The sequence below is a fragment of the Anolis carolinensis genome, chromosome 3 (genome assembly GCF_035594765.1).
Source record: "Anolis carolinensis isolate JA03-04 chromosome 3, rAnoCar3.1.pri, whole genome shotgun sequence".
Lineage (NCBI taxonomy): Eukaryota > Metazoa > Chordata > Lepidosauria > Squamata > Dactyloidae > Anolis > Anolis carolinensis.
Window position 1 is genome coordinate 217,690,231 of NC_085843.1, and position 17,936 is coordinate 217,708,166.

General features: G+C 40.9%; 2 protein-coding genes across 3 annotated transcripts in view; one reads left to right on the forward strand and one right to left on the reverse strand.

Moving 5' to 3' along the window:
- The window catches only part of tbata (thymus, brain and testes associated), a 28,136-nt gene extending 20,116 nt beyond the window's left edge, over positions 1 to 8,020 (reverse strand). The window contains exon 1 of one of the 2 annotated variants that reach the window (XM_062976224.1): positions 7,880 to 8,020. The gene's annotated coding sequence lies outside the window, so the exon portion shown is untranslated. The remainder of the gene's footprint in view (positions 1 to 7,879) is intronic. The other variant, XM_008106650.3, reaches the window with a different exon arrangement.
- A 4,706-nt stretch (positions 8,021 to 12,726) lies between these two features.
- The window catches only part of sgpl1 (sphingosine-1-phosphate lyase 1), a 65,484-nt gene continuing 60,274 nt past the window's right edge, over positions 12,727 to 17,936 (forward strand). Inside the window, exon 1 of the mRNA XM_008106648.3 lies at positions 12,727 to 12,933. Within this exon, the coding sequence (XP_008104855.2) occupies positions 12,931 to 12,933 (3 nt within the window). The 5' untranslated portion in view covers positions 12,727 to 12,930. The remainder of the gene's footprint in view (positions 12,934 to 17,936) is intronic.

A 17,936-nucleotide genomic window follows, 5' to 3' on the forward strand; every position in this document is an offset into this window, starting at 1 on the left:
GGATTAAGCCAGGCTGAGAGACAGTTTCATAGGACTTCATCCCACAGAAAAGGTCAAGTGTTTGAGAGTAGGTTTTCCAAAAAGCTTCAGCATACTCCGTTTTAGAATTAAATGGAAGATTTTCCTATCTCCAACACACCTAATCCTTCTCTCAGCTTTCTTTAAGATTTATCTATCACACAGAAAAGACTTGTTTCCACCACTGTCCCTACCTCTGTTTCTTTTCTTTTTTGAACTTCTCTCTATCTCTGGAGTTCAACCTATAGCCCAAAAAACAACAACATATATAGAGGGGTTATGCTTGTGTTCTTACAAGAAGGAGGGGGAAATTAAGCTTTAGCTCTCTTAAATCTCTCTCTGTTGTCCTTTTGACAGCACAGCAGGAGTTTCAGGCAAGAGTTCAAAAGGACTGTAATGACTTGACCCAGAAAGACGGAGCTGAAAGCGGGAGCTTGCTACAGTTACAGACACATAAAGTGCATGATTTGCATGTTTGCTGTTTTCTCCTGAATGTTTTGAATATCTTGTTTGTTATACCTCCTCAGTCCCAAAACCAGAATGGCAGCAGAAAGGAATCGATTCTGCCCATCTAGGCTCCTCCCTCCACAATGATGTCTTAGCTTTCTTTACAAACAGGCAAGGCGGGATTTCCATCATTTGTTAAATTGGGCGTTTTTACATGTCTCTATGTGGGGAATTAAGAAATAAGTCACTTGACAATCGCCTCAGCAATTGTGGAAAAAATCCACATTTTAGACACAGCAAGATACCTCTGCCCCGCATTTGAAGCTTGCATTGTGTGAAGGGCACCATTGGTGGCAGTTTCTTAAGTATGTAGAAACACTTATTTGATTGTATCTGATCTGGATCTGAATCTCCCAAATCCTAGTTCAATAGTGCATTGAAATGGTGAAATGGTGAAAACAAGCAGGCATCTTGGCAAAGTTGAAAAACAACAACAATAAATGTACATCATGGATCCAACAAATGCCTGAAAGGTGTTGCGTTTAGATCAACAGTGGCATTGAATTTTGCATTCCTGGGTTTCTTGCATTCCAGGCAACTCTAAATTTTACTAATTCAAAAAGATAGTGGGACTAATAACACTAAGACATATTTAATAACACACCGTTATGATAAGCCATCCTTCATATTTCAAGAGATTCAATCAATCTGATCAATTATGTTATCGAGATCAAGGCTTCTTAAACTGTTACAACTCACAACTCCTTTCTGACAGAGAAATTTTAATGTGACCCCAGGTTATAGTTAAACTATAGTAAATCATTATAAAAACCAAACATTTACTGATACTCAATCAGCATTAGCGAGGCTTGCTAAATAGGTTGATTTCCTTTTTTGTGAAGCATTTTCTGCAGACTCCACTGCATGTTGTTGCTGCCAGATTTGTGCAAATGGGTGGCATTCAGAAACCTTTTACTGTTGCCAAATCTTTCGTGACCAACACATTGAGCTAGGGGGACCCCATTTCTGTCTGGAACCACAGTTTAAGAAGTAGCAGTCTAGATAAACTCAGGAAAAAAATATATATATTACATTTCCCCTGCTGTATAAAATTAATAATTCTGAATTTTGAACTTACCTGAAATGCCACTGTCAAATGGAATGTTCTAACAAAAAGAGTGGTATAGGTAATTTGCTATAATTGTTTCAAATCACAGAAGTTAGCTGTATATATATGAGGAAACCTAGTGATGTGAAGATGGAATCTGAGCCTTGTGCAAACTCCAACAAAATTGCCGAAGAATTGGCAATTTAAGATCTTCCTGCCTCTTGACAGGTTTGAAAAGTGACCTGGAGTCTTGGCCATATCGCTTAGATCATATTTTGAAGACTTGCAGAACTCTTTGTCTTCAAGGCTTGTTTGCTGATAATTCCTTGCAAAGAATCTTGGATAGTCAGCATAAATAACAAGATACCATTATGAGCAACCACTGAAGCATCAGGCCTGTGCATCATATTTTCCCTTGGGTTATGTTTCAAAACAAAATAAAATCATTAGGAACATTGCATCATCAGTGTTGTCTGGAGAACAGACCTCAGCATAATTTGAGATTTGTTTATGTCGCCATACAGGTAATGTATATGTAACATCATGGGTTGTGTAGGAATCGGCAAGTAGGCATATTAAAATGCTATGGTCTTAAACACTGTTTACCAAACAGAGATGAATAGAAGAGTGCAGGATTTGTTTTCAAGGCCACAGATTAGAAATGTTAATTTGATGTCATTGCATAGACATGGATTTGATTACCAACATTGCTGTTTTAATTTGTTAAAGAATGTTTTAGATTGCTTACGTTAATTTTATACTACTCTGTTTTATGAAATATTACAATATAGGTTTGGATATGAATATTTTTAAAAAATCAATGGTTACCGTATATAAATATTCAGTCTTCTGTGCCCCAGTGACCCCTCCTCCCCACTTCCCAGATGTGTTGGATTGGACTATAATTGTCCCCACCCAGCTTTGCTATGCTGGCCAGGAATGCTGGGATTTCAGTCCAACAGATCTAGAGAACATCAGATTGGGAATAGCTGGTAAACAGCTTTCTTTACCTAGAAAAAGATAATGCATTCCATTATCTTATCTAAACAGCCCCCCCCCCACCCAAATAGCTGGAAATATGGTAGAACTAGCTGAAGTCAAAGATTGAATCACAATGTAATACAGTTGTCTCATCACATTTGTTATTTGTCCTTGTTGGGTGTGTGGGCTTATTAACAAAAGACCTTTCCCATAAATGCACAGCAGAGTAACTTATTAGCAGCTGCGTGAGCCAGCACCAGTAGCCAAAAGTAATAAAAAGAACAAAAACATACAGGCCATTGTTATCTCTTCATTTGAAGGCTTTTCTTCGTAGCAAAATCATGTTTACAAAAAACAAGGTTTCCATAACACAAATAAAGTTTTTTATATTTCCTTCTTTGCTTTTATGATGGGCTTCTTTCTCATGCAGATAAACAGCTTCGCTCTCACAGAGCCTCCTCTCACACCAAACTTACACAGGAGCTTCACACAGTAGTTTTACACACAGCAGCCTACATGCAGGAGCTTCTCTCAAAGAAGCTTCTCATATCAGACCTGCTCACACTGAAGCATTCTCACACTCCTCAGGATGACATTAGCTTTGGTCCACTAACTCTAACAGACTTCGACCTACTCACTCTCCTCATGGCGACACTAGCTTATTTAACACTTTCAGTGCTTGACTCACATTTTGTAATTAAAAAATAATAGTTAATTTTTAATATTTCTGATAGTTGTCCCACCACATTTGTGATTTTGACAACTGAGGATTTTATTATTCACGAATTTGATTTAGAACTAGCATAAATACTGTCATTGCCAGGGTGTTGGTGGGACCGCTGCCTCCTACTTTCATTGCTTTTTTGTCTTCTCTTCTCTTCCCTTCCTTTCCCTCCCCTTATACCCTTTCCGCTTTTCTTTCTCTTCTTTCTTTCTTTCTTTCTTTCTTTCTTTCTTTCTTTCTTTCTTTCTTTCTTTCTTTCTTTCTTCCCTCCCTCTTTTCCCTTTTGCTCCATTCCTCCTTTCTTACTTTTCCCCCTTCTGTCCTTCCTTTTCTTCCTTCCCTTCTTCCCTCGTCCCTTCATACACATTTCTCTCCCAGTGACATCATAGGGAGCCATTTCACATGGCAATAGCCTTTGTGATACAGACAACCATACACACTTTAACTTTTTTATGCATATGTATAAAGACAGATGTTTTCTCCAGAAATTTCTAGGTCCTCTAGTTTGACCTATGGAGGAAATACAGAAAAACTAAGGGATGTTTGACTTACCACCTTATCACATGCGGAAGCCCCCATTCCAGTGCCATTTCACTCCAGCATGGTGACGCTTCCCCCATCATATAAGGGAAATGTCACCCAAACAAGACAGAAGCATGCTGGCTCCATTGGAGCCAGCACAACACACCAAGGCTCCCACGCTTAAGGGGATATCTCTGCCGGAAGTCACACAACGTCATGTTATTGCTGGTGTGGAGTTCCGTCCCTGAAGAAGGATAGAAGCATCCTAGGACGCTGAATTTGCTAAGTATGATGAGGTCATCAAGGCTTCAGACTATTTCTTATGGCTTCAAAATAACATATAGAATCACAAAACCACTATCAGTCAATGTAACACAAACATGTGTTACAAAATGCCACAGATGTGGGTGAAACGTCAGGAGATAAAGCTTCTGGAACATGGCCATACAGCCCAAAAGACTCACAACAACCCTTCTATCTATCTATCTATCTATCTATCTATCTATCTATCTATCTACTCATCCATCCATCCATCCATCCATCCATCCATCCATCTATACATCTATCTTGGTGACTGCTTGTGCTCCAAATATGAGAAAGTTACATTAGCACTATATTTCCAAGAATCCCCTAGCCAACATGGCAACTGTGGTTTAAAATATAACTGTACTGCCCTCCAGGCATCCAGTTGGTCCTGTTTACTGGAGTAGGCACATTGAAGAGCAGGAAGTAATTATTAATGGGATATTGTTCCAGGAAGTAATCAGGGAAGATTACTTCTTTCCTGTAGAAACATGTTAGTCTCCCTTCTGTTCTGGGATTCAAAATGAAAGCTGTGGCTCAAATCTCTTCATTCCAAGAATGCATGTTTTGCATCAAGCCCTGATTGATGCCTCTCACAGCTGTAGGAGTTAAAAATCATCACACTTGATTCCATAAGCGTGTCTTATTACTGATGCTGGTGTGTTTATTGGTGTTATTTTATTCATAGGTGTAGCTACGAGGAGGCAAGATAAAAGTGCCGTACCGTACCTCTAATGATAATCCTGGCCCCTATTTTTTTTCTCCAGCCTCCAAATTTCTAACATTGCAATTGAGCATTTAGAAATAGAGTTTAGGCATTAAAAAGAAAAGAAGCAGACAAAATTACTGTCAAGTTGTGTCTTCAGAGGGAATATAAACCTAATTTAGAACAGGCTGAATCTGATCTGCCTTTAACTGACAAAGGCCCCTTCTACATTGCCACAAAATCTAGATCAGCGTTTCTTAACCTGGGGTCGGGACCCCTTGGGTCGCGAAAGGGGTGTCAGAGGGTCACCAAAGACCATAAAAATACATATTTCTGATGGTCTTAAGAACCCCTTAGTAGTTCAACTGTAAATCCCAGCAACTACAACTCCCAAATGTAAAGGTCTGTTCTCCAAAAACTCCATCAGTGTTCAAATTTGGTCATACTGAGTATTTGTGCCATATTTTGATTCAGATCCATCATTGACTGAGTCCACAGTGCTCTCTAAATATACGTGAACTACACCTTCCAAAACTCAAGGTCAATGCCCACCAAACACTTCCAGTATTTTCTGTTGGTCATGGGAGTTTTGTGTGCCATGTTTGGTTCAATTCCATTGTTGGTGGAGTTCAGAATGCTCTTTGATTGCAGGTTGACTATAAATCCCAGCAACTACAACTCCTAACCCCACAAACATTCAAATTTGGGCATATCAGGTATTTGTACCAAATTTGGTCCAGTGAATGAAAATACATCCTGCATATCAGATATTTGCATTATAGTTCTTAACAGTAGTAAAATTGCAGTTATGAAGTAGCAATGGAAATAATTTTATGGTTTGGGGTCACCACAACATGAGGAACTGTATGAAGGGGTCACGGCATTAGGAAGGTTGAGAACCACTTATTTAGATTATCAAAGCAGACAATCCGCATTATCTGCTTTGAACTGGATTATATGAGTCTACACTGCCATTTAATCCAGTTCAAAGCAGATGATCTGGAATTTATGTAGGAGCATAGAAGGGACCCAAGAGCAACTTGATTGGATAAGGTTTCAATTTGTTTGCCATTTTCCAGTACCTTACTGATGACAGACACTGTTTTAGGACCAGGAAACATTCCTTGACTTTGGGTAGAAAGAGATAGTATAGTTGGGTGTCATCTGCACAGCATCCCAAAACTCATCAGAGAAGTGGTCATGGAAAGAGATGGTCTGAAGATATCTTCTTCCACATCTTTGCTTCCCACAGTTAGTTGGATTTACTGCCCATTCTGTTCCCATTCCCATCAACTTCTGAGATTACGATGTTAGCAATGCCAGGAGGCCGATGTCCAAAGCCACTCCTCCCAAGTACCACAAAAAGTCTGGCCATGGTTTCCAGTTGGAAGGCTCCTCGTGGCCAGACTGTGTCACTAAGCCTAATTTGCCATAAGAGAAAGCTTGTCTTCCAATGGGAGATCTCACATCCATGTATTAAGGGAGGAAGGCACTACTCCACAGCCCCAAACATCATAATTGAGTTTTAGGCATATTGACCAATGGAATAAAACGTCGAGAGCCAAAAGAAGATGCAGGATTAGAGGTGAAAGGACGATGATACAATTTGATCAAACAGAACTACTAACAAAAATGAGTTATGAATAAGAAGCTGGTTCTAATTTGTTCTTAATTTAGTTTAACCAGCTGATCTTTTTAATACGTATAGTGTTTATGTTTTAATTTGATGTTTATATGTTTTAATCCATGTCTTTTAAGTGGTTTTATATGTTTTAGTTATATTGCATTTATATTGCAGCTCTCTCTCTCTCTCTGGGCCCTTCCACATAGCCATGTAACCCAGAATATCAAGACAGATAATCCACAATATCTGCTTTGAACTGGATTATCTGAGTCCACACTGCCATATAATCCAATTCAATGTGAGCTGTATACTGCTTTGTGGAAGGGGCCTTTCTCTAGCCATATCTCACTGGCAATTTTTTTTTGAGATATTTATATGGAGGGAAAGTGCATCTTAAAATCAGTGAAACATTATTATTATTATTATTATTATTATCATCATCATCATCATCATCATCATTATCATCATCATTATTATTACAGTGTTATTATTATATCTGATTAAAATACTTAGAATAAAACATGAAGATAGTATGCACATTTAAGTCTTTCACACTCATGTATGCAAGATGAGAGTCCATTGTCTGGCATTCTGAAATATTGTATAACTTGAAATTGACCACATGGGTGATATAATGACATTTTGCTTTGTTTCATGCACAAAATTACTAGAAATAGTGTATACCATTACCTTCAGCCTATGTGCATATGTTGTATATGAAACATAAAGAAATTTTGCCTTTAGATTTGGGTTCCAACTCCAAGATATGTCATGGTGTGTCTATATGCATATACAGTAGAGTCTCACTTGTCCAACATAAATAGGCTGACAGAATGTTGGATAAGCAAAAATGTTGGATAATAAGAAGGGATTAAGGAAAAGTCTATTAAATGTCAAATTACATTATAATTTTACAAACTAAGCATCAAAACATCATGTTTTACAACAAGTCTGCTACTTGTTTGGGAGCATGGCTCCACTTGTGTTGATGTTGGGCGTATTGGCCCGCTGCACGTTGCTGCCTAGAGAAACAGCTGTGGATCCGGGCGGGAGCAGATTGCATTGGATAATACGGAACACTGGATGAACGAAGATTGGATAAGCGAGACTCTACTGTATAGGTATTCCTAATTTTATTTTTAAAATCCACAATGCAAAACACTTCTGATCCCAAGTCCTTTGGATAAGAGATGCTTACCGTAACTTGTGTGTAACTCTTATCCAAAATATCTCTTACCCAATTGTTGCAGGGTATTTACTTAAATTCGATGTATGAGGCAGTGTCTGTTTTTCTCTCCCCTCTCCCCAGCTGTCTGGTTCTCAAACAGCTATTGTTTTTAAAGGATCTGCAAAAGATAATTTGGCCTCCAGCTCTGGCATTTGAACAAAGAAAATAACACATGCCGGATGTGTCTCTTGCTCAATATTTATAAAGGGGTTACTCACCATTTAAAGGGTTGCTACAGCCATGGGGCAAAGAGGTGTTTTCCCCCTTCACTGCTGTCTGGTGAAAGTCTGCAAAATAATCCCACTTCTGTACACAAGAGAATCCTGTGTCAAAGTTGCTAGGTAACCCTTTCTCCTGACAACAGCCATGGATTTTCTTTCCCCTACATTTGCTCATGGAAAACACAAGAATGGCCATCAGATTGGAAAAAATCAATTTATATCTCCATACCAAAAAACGGGAAATGCTAAAGAATGTTCAAACTTTCTTACAGTGGCACTTATTTCACATGCCAGTAGGGGAAGGCTAAAAATCCTGCAAGGTAGACTCCAGCAATACATGGAGCGAGAGTTGCCAGATGTACAAGCTGGGCTTAGAAAAGTCAGAGAAACGGGAGACCAAATTGCAAATATCCGCTGGATAATGGAGGATGGAAGGGAGTTTCAGAAAAACATCTATTTCTGTTTTATTGACTACTTTAAAGCCTTTGATGGTGTGGATCATATTAATTAGAACAAGTTCTTGGTGGTATGGGGATACCAAGTTATCTTGTCTATCTCATGAGAAATCTGTATAACGACCAAGTAGCAACAGTAAGAACAGATCACGGAACAACAGACTGGTTCAAGACTGGGAAAGGCAGGGCTGCATACTCTCATTCTACCTATTCAACTTGTATGCAGAACACATCATGCGACATGCGGGGCTTGAGGAATCCAAGGCCAGAGTTAAAATTGCTGGAAGAAACATTAACAACCTTAGGTAGGCAGATTATACCAGTTTGATGGCTGAAAGCGAGGAGAAGCTGAGGACCCTTATAACCAAGGTGAAAGTGCAAAAGCTGGGTTGCAGTGAAACATCAAGAAAACCAAGATTATGGCAACCAGAATGATTGTTAACGGGCAAATAGAAGGAGAAGACATGGAGGCAGTGACAGACTTTGTATTTCTAGGTGCAAAGATTACAGCAGATGCAGACTGCAGCCAGGAAATCAGAAGACGTTTACTTCTTGGGAGGAGAGCAATGACCAACCTTGATAAAACAGTAAAAAGTAGAAACATCACACTGGCAACGCAGGTCCACATAGTTAATGTAATGGTATTCCCCATAGTAACCTATGGATGCGAGAGCTGGACCATAAGGAAGGCTGAGCAAAGGACAATATATGCTTTTGAACTATGGTGTTGAAGGAAAATTCTGAGTGCCTTGGACTGCAAGAAAATCCAACTAGTCCATCCTCCAGGAAATAAAGCCCAGCTGCTCACTGGAGGGAAGGATATTAGAGGCAAAGATGAAGTACTTTGGCCACATCATGAGAAGGCAGGAAAGCTTGGAGAAGATAAAGATGCTGGGGAAAATGGAAGGAAAAAGGAAGAGGGGGCAAGATGGATGGATGGTGTCCTTGAAGGGACTGGCTTGACCTTGAAAGAGTTGGGGGTAGCGACGGCCGACAGGGAGCTCTGGCGTGGACTGGTCCATGAGGTCACAAAGAGTTGGAAGTGACTGAATGAATAAACAACAACAAACATTTGCTCACCCTCTCTACTTTTCATCATGTTCAGAGCTACAGCCCTTGTCCCAGGTCAATCAGCTTCCAGAGTCAACTTATATATTTCTTTTTTAAAAACCCAAATATGAGATGGGAAAAAAAATCTATGGAGAACGGTTTCTTTAGAATTTGTTGGATGGAGATGGCGAGGCATCCTGATCAAGAATGGTGACCACATTTTCTGTAATTTTATTGCCAGAGCTCAGTGCTATAGAATCCGGCACCAGAACCCTTTGGCAGAGAAGGCTAAAGATCTTGTACGAAAAACAGAGCTCCTATAGCATTGGTAGTTAAAATGGTGGGAAACGGCATTAATTCTACAGTGTAGATGCACCCTTAAATGTGGCATCAAAGCACTATAATTTTATAGTGTGAAATAAACTTATCATTAGGAAGTCATGCTTTTGTTGACTGGACTAAACAACTTTTCTGCACATTTTCTGAAGAGGCGAGTGTAAATGCATTTAATGGGTTTAATTATCAATTTAGCTCAAACAAATGTTTACCTTGTGGAGGAGGTGTAACTGGAGAACATGTATCCCATACAACTGTTACATGATTCAATCATTTGAAGCTATTGTATTTTCATTTTCCATGCTGATTTCAGTAATGCATTTGTAAATGGCATCTGATCACTTGCTAGGGCATAGTATAACATGGCTTGACCTCTTCGGCAGCTTGAGCTATATTATGTGTACTACCGATATTTAGTACTGCTAGGCTTGTATGATCAATGAAAAAAAAATGTTCCAACACTCATTACTAAATTAGGGGCGGTGGTAAATCATTTCTAAAGTGTTTCTAAAATATTGTTATGGGTTTGCATTGTAACTATAATGAAGTAATGAATTTTTTGTTACTTTTTTCATTATGTAATTACTTGGGGGGTTGGAGCTTCCGGGGCTCCTTTCTCCCTAATTTTTAAGCTATCGGGATGAAACTTGCTACAGTGGCAGAACATATTTGCCACTATTTTTGTGTGTGTGTCAGGAGTGACTTGAAAAACTGCAAGTCATGCCTGGTGTCAGAAAATTGGCTGACTGCAGTTGCCCAGGGGACGCCTGGAAGTTTGATGTTTTACTATCCTTGTGGGAGGCTTCTCTCATGTCCCTGCATGGGGAGCTGGAACTGACAGAAGGACAGATGTTTTGTGGGAGAGCAGATGTTTTTGGGCACAGAAAAGAAACATTTCTGAAGAACTGCTATATTTTGTGCATTGGCATAATCTCTCTTCCTGTGATGACTCATGGGCCTTGTAGTCCTGTTCCTAGTACTATTGTGGCAGATGAAGATGAAAACATGGGGTTTTCGCCGGTTCAACAAGAACTGGAGTCTCTTCACCTGCAGGATGTTGATGTTTGCCCACAAGAATTCAGCCAAACAGGCCTTGGGCAGAACTCCCCTCCGTTTCCCAGGAAGGAAATTTATTCTAGAGAAAGGGGAGTCAGGGAAGCTAATCGGAGAAGTCTAAGAATCGCTGCCAAACAAATGGCTGATTAGGTCTGCTTCCCTTGGGAAATTCTAAGGAGTCATGCATCTGGACAGAGTTGGGTTTCGCTTCTCGTTCTCTAGGGAAAGAGTTCTGTTGGCGGGAAAACGAGACCCAATATAGGTGTTTGGCGCGAGGGATTCTTTGCGGAGTCAATTGATCAGCTTGAGGAGAGAGATCGTGTGTGGACTTCGTAATCCCAGTTCCTTGCTTCCCGGATCAAGCTTCAAGCCTTGTCCTGTCTCACGGTTTTACCACGGACTCTGTTTCATGCTTCATGTTTGCCTTGTCTCCAGTCACGGATCTAGCCAAGAATCAAGTTTATTTCCAGCCTTGTTGTCAAGCTTCATTGGACTCTAAGACTCTGTTATTTCCCCACACTATTGCTTGGCAAAGTGTGTGTTTCAGTCAAGTGGATTAAAACTTCGAACTCTAATATCATTTATTGGACTATACATTTTTGGACTATATTTGACCTCATTTGAAAGGTCTGCTTCTGAACTATATTCTTCACTTGTTTTTATTGATTTTATATACTTCTTTAATAAAGATATTAGATAGAGACTGGCCTCTGTGTAAGGTTATTGGTGCTCTGCTGCCAGGGTTCTGACACTTCCTAACAGCTCAGAGACAACTAGGGACCCTTCCAGACTGGCGCTGTATCCCAGGATCCCATTCCAGGTTTTCTGTTTATATCTGATTATCTGCCAGTGTGGACTCATATAATCCAGTTTAAAGCAGAAAACCTGGGATCAGATCCTGGGATTTAGGTCCAGACAGGATCCTCAGTTATCAGTCTAACAGCTGGAAAGCCAAATTGCCTTGCCTAAGTACATGTGAATATATACCACTGAAGAGAAGATTTTACCCAAACAAGTTTTTTGGCTCTTCTCTGGAAGATCATACTTTTACAAAAGGTTATGATTGTGGAGATTCTGGTTTTCCAATAGGTTACGGTTTCTGAAACATCATGCCTTTCCAAAAACAAATTTTTCACTAACTATACTTTAGAAGTATAGAAGTTTAGAAGGAGCCTCTGGTGGCGCAGTGTGTTAAAGCGCTGAGCTGCTGAACTTGCAGACCGAAAAGTCGCAGGTGCAAATCCGGGGAGCGGAGTGAGCGCCAACTGTTAGTTCCAGCGTCTGCCAACCTAGCAGTTCGAAAAGATGCAAAATGTGAGTAGATCAATAGGTACCACTCCAGCGGGAAGGTAACGGCGTTCCATGCATTCATACCGGCCACATGACCTTGGAGGTCTCTACGGACAACGCCGGCTCTTCGGCTTAGAAATGGAGATGAGCACCAACCCCCAGTCGGACACAACTGGACTTAACGTCAGGGGAAACCTTCACCTTTTACCTAGAAGGGTCCACAGTTATGGAAAGCCAAATTGCCTTGCCTAAGTACATATGGATATATACCACTGAAGAGAAGATTTTACCCAAACGAGTTTTTTGGCTCTTCTCTGGAAGATCATACTTTTACAAAAGGTTATGATTATGGAGATTCTAGTTTTCCAATAGGTTATGGTTTCTAAAAGGTAATGCCTTTCCAAAAACGAATTTTTCACTAACTATACTTTAGAAGCACTTTAGAAACGAAATGCCAGCGCCCCCCCCCCCCCCAGTTTTGTAATGACCCTTTGAACCCCCTTTTAATGGCTCGCACAGTCCTAACTCCTCCCATAGGGCCAACGTGGAGCCCAGTCTCCGGCAGGGGGCGCTGTGGCGGCGTCGGAGCCCTCTTTGATTGGCAGCTGGGAGGCGGCTCCGGGCCTGCTTCCGGGCCGGTGAGGAAGGCAAAGGGCAGCTTGGGTTGCCAATCTCAGCCGGACGGGCCGCCCACTCCGCCTCCAGCCCCGCGAGAGAGTGGGCGGGGCCCTCCTCGTCGCTTAGTCCGGCCCAGAGAGAGAGCGAGAGAGAGAGCGAGAGAGAGAGAGCAAACGAGGGCGGAGAAACCCAGGCCGATCGGAGGGGAACGACGACAGAACCCGGGCAGCAGCAGCCGCAGCCATGGTGAGCCCCTTCCCTTCTGTGATGAGACCTTGTGGGTTGCCTCTTTCAGAAACCCCCACCCACCCTCCATCAAGCATTGGGAAGCAGGGCTGCTCTCTCCATCGCCACCAAGTCTCCCCTTCTACTTTCTTTTACAACTTTTCTAAGGCTGGATCTTCAACATAGTTCTACGCTCACCACAGATTGCAGTTTCAAATTGCATTATCTGGCGGCCTCAAAAGCCCCAGCCTGAAGTGGACAAATCTGCCTTTTCTGAGGGCGCTTTTGACTCAGTGCTATGGGAATTATAGTTTGACAAGGGCCTTAGCTATCTCTGCTGCCCCACCAAACTACAAGTCCCAGGAATCCATCGCCATTGAGCCCACCGCCATTAAACCGCATTAATCCTGCAATGTAGATGCGTCTCCAGGGTTTGACTCCCATCTAATCAAGTTTCTGAATCCAGATTAATATCTGCACTGTTGATTCATGTCCAAGGTAGAAGTGGGGTTGCTTCTGTTAAGGGTTAGACTCCCATCTACACTGTCATATGATCCAGTTTCTGAATCTAGATTATATATGTAATGTAGATGCATCTCCAGGGTAGAAGTGAGTTGCTTCTGTTAATGGTTTGACCCCCATCATCACTGCAATATAATCCAGTTTCTGAATCCAGATTATATTTGCAATGTAGGTAGGTTTCCAAGGTAAAAGTGGGTTGCTTCTGTTAAAGGTTTGACCCCCACCTACACTGCCATATAATCCAGTTTCTGAATCCAGTTTATGTCTGCAATGTAGATGCATCTCCAGGGCAGAGGTGGCGTTGCTTCTCTTAAGGGTTAGACCCCCATCCACACTCATATAATCCAGTTTCCTAGTCCAGATTATTATCTGCTTTCAACTGGATTATATGACAGTGTAGATCCAGCCTTACAAAGGGGGTGTATTAGATATTGGTAATGATTTGATTTGCTTACCCAACCTTTACATCTTTTCCCCTTATGTGTGTGGAAAAAACTGGAGATGTGTGTGTGCGTGAAAGGGGATTTTTAAAAAGGCGTTGCTATGACGATCTTCTAGCATCTTGTAAAACTGCAACTCCCACAGTTCCTTAGCATTGAGCCACAGCTGTTAAAGAGGTGTCGAACTGCATTCATCCCACAGTGCAGATGCCCCTGTGGTCTCAGGGATAGAGAGGGCCTTTCTCCTTTTAGAAAAAGGGATTACACGAAGAGAGCAGTCATCCAGCCCAGAGAAAAACCTAGATTCAAGTCTAGGAAAGTGTATGTTGCCAACTTCTTTCTCTCCTTTAAGTCTCCAAGGTGTTGCAAGATCCTAAACACAAAGCAAAGTGGTTGCAAGTTGCGGTTAGTTCCTCCCACAGTTTCCTTGTTCTCTTGGGGATTTCCAGTATTCAGAGGACATTCAGTCCATCTTGCTGATGCCTAGAGCAAAAGCTGATCTGATCTCAAGGTCTGATTCTTTTCTCTCCAGCTTGGGAGTGTGGTGATTTATTCAGTGGTCGATCTGACAACTGTTGTCTTCTGCACACACTCACGGATTTTTATTTATCTCCTTACGCAAGGTGTAATCTCAGAGATTTGAGTGCTCTCTGTGTCATTGCTATCATGTTTTGCTGTGTCTGGGCAATTTCCCTGTCCTTCCTCTTTTGTGTTTTGTTTTCTCTTCCCACCTCCTCCCCTCCTTCCACTCCCTCCCAGCCACCAAATCGGAAGCCATCTAGACAGGGGAAGTAGGGAAATCTTCAGCTGGCCTGTTTTGTACTCAAATGCATAAAAACCAGATGAAATTTCAGCAGAAAGTTTACAAAGCAGAGGAGGTGAGAGGCTCAGGGTGCATCTACATTAGGGAATTAATGCACTCTGACATCACTTTAACTGCCTTGGCTCAGTGCTATGCAATCCTGGAGCTTGTAGTTTGGTGAGGCAGTAGCACTCTTTGTCAGAGAAGGTTGTAAACAACAGCTCCCATGATTCCATAGCATTGAGCCATCAAAGTTAAAGCAGTGTTAAACTGCATCACTTCTAAACGCATTCAGAGAACAGCTGTACATGTTGGTTCTAAGGTGCCAAAAGACTTCATTGTGTTGTCAAAGGCTTTCATGGCCGGAATTACTGGGTTGCTGTGAGTTTTCAGGGCTGTATGGCCATGTTCCAGAAGCTTTCTCTCTTGATGTCCTCAGAGGCTGTGAGGTCCTGGAACATGGCCATACAGCCCGGAAAACTCACAGCAACCCAGACTCTTCATTGTTTTTGCAACTGAACTGCCATGCCTACCCTCCCATCCTTCAGCCACATCTCTCTTAAAAGAGTTTATGGAGAATATCTTGAATGAGTCCCAAATTCATAAATTTTAAAGCTTCATACATTTTAAAGCTTCAGTTGAAAGCTTTCTGAAGACTGATGAGATGATGTTTGCAAATGAACATCTGGATAGGAAATGGTCTGTTGTATAGCACTTGGAATGGGGGAGATGGGAATATGAGCGGGGAGGGTCAATTTTGATGTTTTATACTGTTTATCGAGGACATTGAATTGCTGCCAACACTGCAAACCACCCTGAGTCCCCTTCGGGGTTGAGAAGGGTGATATATACATACTGGAAATAAATAAATAAATTTTCTACTTATAACTATCTCGATAAAGATATGGAGAAAAAGGTCAGCTCTCCATATCTACAGATTCTGTATCCCTGGATTCAAGTATTCACTTCTTGAAAATATTTGTTTTAAAAAGCCCAACAAGCAAAAAAGCAAACCTTGATTTTGCCACTTTATATGAGGGATGTCATTTTACTGTTCCATGGTATGTAATAGGATTTGTGTGGATTTTGGTATCCACAGGTGTCCTGTAACCAAACTTCAGTGAATACTTTGTGTTAATTTGGCAGTATCCAGATACATTTTCCATGTACAGTAGAGTCTCACTTATCCAAGCTAAACGGGCCGGCAGAAGCTTGGATAAGCGAATATCTTGGATAATAAGAAGGGATTAAGGAAAAGCCTATTAAACATCAAATTAGGTTATGATTTTACAAATTAAGCACCAAAATATCATGTTATACAACAAATTTGACAGAAAAAGTAGTTAAATACGCTGTAATGCTATGTTGTAATTACTGTATTTACGAATTTAGCGCCAAAATATCACGATATATTGAAAACATTGACTACAAAAATGGCTTGGATAATCCAGAGGCTTGGCTAAGTGAGACTACTGTATTTGCAGATGGCTCCCAAAATATTTGCCTGGGTTGCATAAAAAATTGCAGACTGTACTTTACAGACTGATATTAGTTGCTTAAGTTCTCAGGAGTGTTCAAGGATGATGGTGTTGTAAAAGTACAATGGCCAGTTTTACTGAAGCAGTTGATCCCAAATGTGTTTAGAGCTGCAACATCCCACTAAAAGTATATGGAGAAAATATTTTCATCGTTCATGTATTACATGTTTAGTCAGCTTTTGTTTCAGAGTTACATGGAGAAGCTTATCATTTTTATCCTTTCAACTACCCTGCAATGTAGGTTGGGCTGATAAATTTTGTCGAATGAAGATTTGGACCTCGGTCCCTCCTTATTTAGTCCCAACACTTCTACATCAGGGTCACTGTTTAATGAATGTGTCTATTTGTTACACAGATGAGTTCACGTTTCCAAATATAGAAAATTCTTGTAGGAAATGGTCACATTTATATCAGTGATCAAATATGAGCTGAATCTAGGCATGGGATAAATAACAACAACAACAACAACAACAACTTTATTTTTGTATTCTGCCTCCATCTCCCTGAAGGGACTCGGGGCAATAATATAATATGGAAGACGTAATATACATAATATGGAAGACGTGTGTGTGAATATATATATATATATAAAACTAGCTGTGCCTGGCCACGCGTTGCTGTGGCATTGTCTGGTGGTGTTGGTGAGAACTTGTTGAGGTAGTGGTGGTATTGAATGTCTGTTGTATGGTTGTCTTTATGTTTAGTATGCATTTGGTTGTTTGTGTACTGTGAAAGTGGTGAGGGTAGAGGGGGTCTATGTCCCTGTGTAGTATTGTCTAATATTTATACGTTGTCCATGTGTTGTGAATGCTTGGATTGTGTCCTGCTGCATAGTAGAAAGGGTTGGGCTGGATGGCCCTAAGGGTCTCTCCAAACTCTTGGATTCTATGCTATTATTATTATTATTATTATTATTATTATTATTATTATTATTATTATCATCTTCATCATCATTATTATTATGTAGAGACTGGATGGCCATCTGTCACGAGTGCTTGGATTGTGTCCTCCTCCTGCATGGTAGAAGGAAGTTGATCTGGATGATCCTTAGGGGTCACTCCAAATCTTAGGATTGTATGATGATGTTGTTATTATTATTAGTATTAGTATTGAGAGGCTGGGTGTTCATCTGTTGGGAGTGCTTGGATTGTGTCCTGCATGGCAGAATTGGGTTGGACTGGATGGCCTTTAGGGGTGTCTCCTAACTGTCTGATGCTATGATTCGATGTGTATTATTATTGTGCAGATATTGGATGGGTATCTGTCAGGAGTGGTTGGATTGTGTCCTCCTGCATGATATAAGGAAGTTGAACTGGATGATCCTTAGGGGTATCTGCTAACCTTAGGGTTGTATGATATTCTTATTATTATTATTATTGAGAGGCTGGCTAGCCATCTGTTGGGAGTGCTTGGATTGTATCATCCAATGGTAGAGTTGGATGTCCTTTAGGGGTCTCTCCTAACTGTCTGATTCTATGATTCGATTTGTATTATTACTGTGCAGATCTTGGATGGCCATCTGTCAGGAGTGCTTGGTTTGTGATGTCCTGCATGGTAGAAGTTGAACTGGATGATCCTTGGGTGTCTCCTAACCTTATGATTGTATGATATTCCTCCTCCTCCTCCTCTTCTTCGTCTTCTTCTTCTTCTTTTTCTTGAGAGGCTAGGTGGCCATCTGTTGGGCATGCTTGGATTGTGTTCTCCCTGGTAGAATTGGGTTGG